Here is a 2,406-nt window from a genome sequence, read left to right as displayed (position 1 = left end):
GGCAAAATAGCGGGCGTTGAGTGTAGACGGGCGTTGAGTGGTTGATTACGTTAATCGATAAGCGAGCGAGCCACATAAGCAAGCGAGCCACTTCCCACCTGCCATACAACAAGAATGCTCTTCAAGTCCTGAATACAACCCAAAATTAACAAACTGATATTATCAATTATTTCCTGTACGCTTAGAGCATGTACGGGCAGTATGCCCAATAATCCCACATACACTACACTGTGGTGCTGCACGTCTTCGTGGTTGGGACTCAGCAGCCTCAACCACCCCTCTTTCCCATTCATTGATGCTTCGTACGCGATCCAAGCCTTCTTCCACCCCCAAAGCTCCCTCTTGGGCTACATATGTACGGCCTCTTTCTCGCCTTCTCTTTTGTTTAGCATTTGTAGCCCTTAACTCCCTATTTTCAGCTGCTAGAATAGCAGCACTATGCATTGCCATTTGACATCCCTTGACCAGCTGATTTAGGGCACGATCAGTTGGGCTGGGTGGGCTCTGCGTACGGTGCTTAATATATCCTTTAACTTTCTTAGTCTGCTGCTCTAGCTGGTGTTTATTATGTGGTGTAGCAGTGGCCCAGGAGGCCTGAGAGCTATGAGAGGTCCCAGTTGGGGTGGGGGTATGCATTGTGGTATTAAGGCGCGAGAGAACCTGCTCAGGATTGTATGGAACCAGCCCAGCTGCCCTGAAACTGCTCTTGATGTTGTTCTCAGTCAGAGCCTGCATCTGAGCTGCAGGATATAGGGCCAGAAACTCCTCCTTGTCAATATGATTGATCCCAAGCCGCATCTGATTCTCCACCTGTCGTCCATATGCAGTCTTCAAGGGGGAGAAGCACCCAACATCCAGTGGCTGAAGAAGATGAGAGGAATGTGGTGGCATGTAGAGAGCAATGATCTGATTCTCAGAGCAGAATTGATCAAATTCAGCTGAGGCATGGCTTCGGTGCCAGTCTAGAATCAGCAGTCGGTATCTGCCCTTCGTACGGGGTAGAGTCTCCTTGTTGAACACCTCTTTCAGCCAGTACAAGCCCAGCTGGTCAGTGGTCCAGCCATTCTCACTGACTCCAATCACCCAGTCATGCGGCAGCCCTTCAGTCTCATACCAAGAGGACTGATGCATCTTTCCCTTGAGGATAATCATTGTACGGAGAGCCCAGCCCATTGCATTGACCCCAGCAATAACAGTCACCCATTCCCGATCTCCAGGCTGTACAAGCTTGGGATTCCTAGCTCTTTCAGATCCAGTCACCACTCTGACAGTCCCAATAACCCCCATCTGAAAGCCTGTCTCATCAAAGTTGTAGATATCCTCTTCCAGAATCCCATACTTTGCAATGGTGTTTTGTACAAGCTTAAACCACCCACGGATAACCTCAGGATCCTCACATAGTGCACGTTGATGGTCGTACTTGCGGGAGAACTTGGATTTCAGCTCTTCATAGCGATTGACAAAGTTTCGTACCCAGCATTCACCCACTGTGGGTGAGGGGTTGATTCCTCGACTGGCAAGAAGGAGATTGGCCATTTCTCGTACAGCTGCAACCCGGGGTGGCTGACCTCGCTCATCCATGGCTAGAATCCATTGAACAAGTGATTCTTCTTCTGTAAGGCTAAGTTTTCGGTTCTTTGGGGGAATGTCCACGCGTGCTGTACGACCAGAGACACGGTGAGTGAGGGTTGAGCGAGGGACATCATACAGCTTTGCTGCAGCTCGTATGCTTGAAATTTGATCATTTTTAAGTGCTTGAATGGCTAAAAGAAGCCTTCCTTCTTGAGCAGAGACTTTATTTCTTTGAGTGGTTGATATTTTTGTTGAAAAGCATTCTTGTTGTATGGCAGGTGGGAAGTGGCTCGCTTGCTTATGTGGCTCGCTTGCTTATGTGGCTCGCTCGCTTATCGATTACGTTAACTACATAAATAGCTGAGTCAGCATCTGTTTCTAAAGTAATAATTACCAGTATATAAAATTTCAATTAAAAAATAATTACTTAATCTTATATAATAACTTCAGTATAAATAAAGAAATAAAACTAAAAATATATAGTATTATATCGGTTTGCGTCGACCCGGCCGCTTCGCGCCCGCCGCCGCCCGCCGTGCCGCGCCTGCCCCGTTGCGGTCTGGCGCCCCTCCCCATCCGGAATGGCGTCGCCCGTTCGGGTCTAGCCTTTCCCCTGCCCTTGTCGCTGGGCCGTGACGTCGTGGTCGTCGAGCTGTCTGACGCCTATATAAACCTCCTCCGGCTCCCTCTTTCTTCCACGCCCTCCCTCTTCCGTTTCACTTCTCATTTCCTCTGCGCGCACCGGCCTAGCCCCCTTCCGTTCCCTCCCCTACCCCGCCCTCCTCGGCCATTGTGCTATTGGGAGCTCGTTGCCCCATCGATCGTCCTTACCAA

General features: G+C 49.5%; 1 protein-coding gene across 1 annotated transcript; it reads right to left on the bottom strand.

The window, feature by feature from the left end:
• Positions 1–50: 50 nt before the first annotated feature.
• Positions 51–1,581, bottom strand: HCAG_09154 (conserved hypothetical protein; the record flags this gene model as incomplete). The annotated part of the gene is made up of 2 exons (XM_001535865.1): positions 51–128; positions 223–1,581. 2 exons carry the CDS (start codon positions 1,579–1,581, stop codon positions 51–53), a joined length of 1,437 nt encoding a protein of 478 aa, XP_001535915.1.
• Between the last annotated feature and the right edge of the window lie 825 nt (positions 1,582–2,406).

This window comes from Histoplasma capsulatum, genomic scaffold (genome assembly GCF_000149585.1).
Source record: "Histoplasma capsulatum NAm1 scaffold_31 genomic scaffold, whole genome shotgun sequence".
Taxonomy (NCBI): domain Eukaryota; kingdom Fungi; phylum Ascomycota; class Eurotiomycetes; order Onygenales; family Ajellomycetaceae; genus Histoplasma; species Histoplasma mississippiense.
This window is presented reverse-complemented; position numbering and strand designations above follow the sequence as displayed.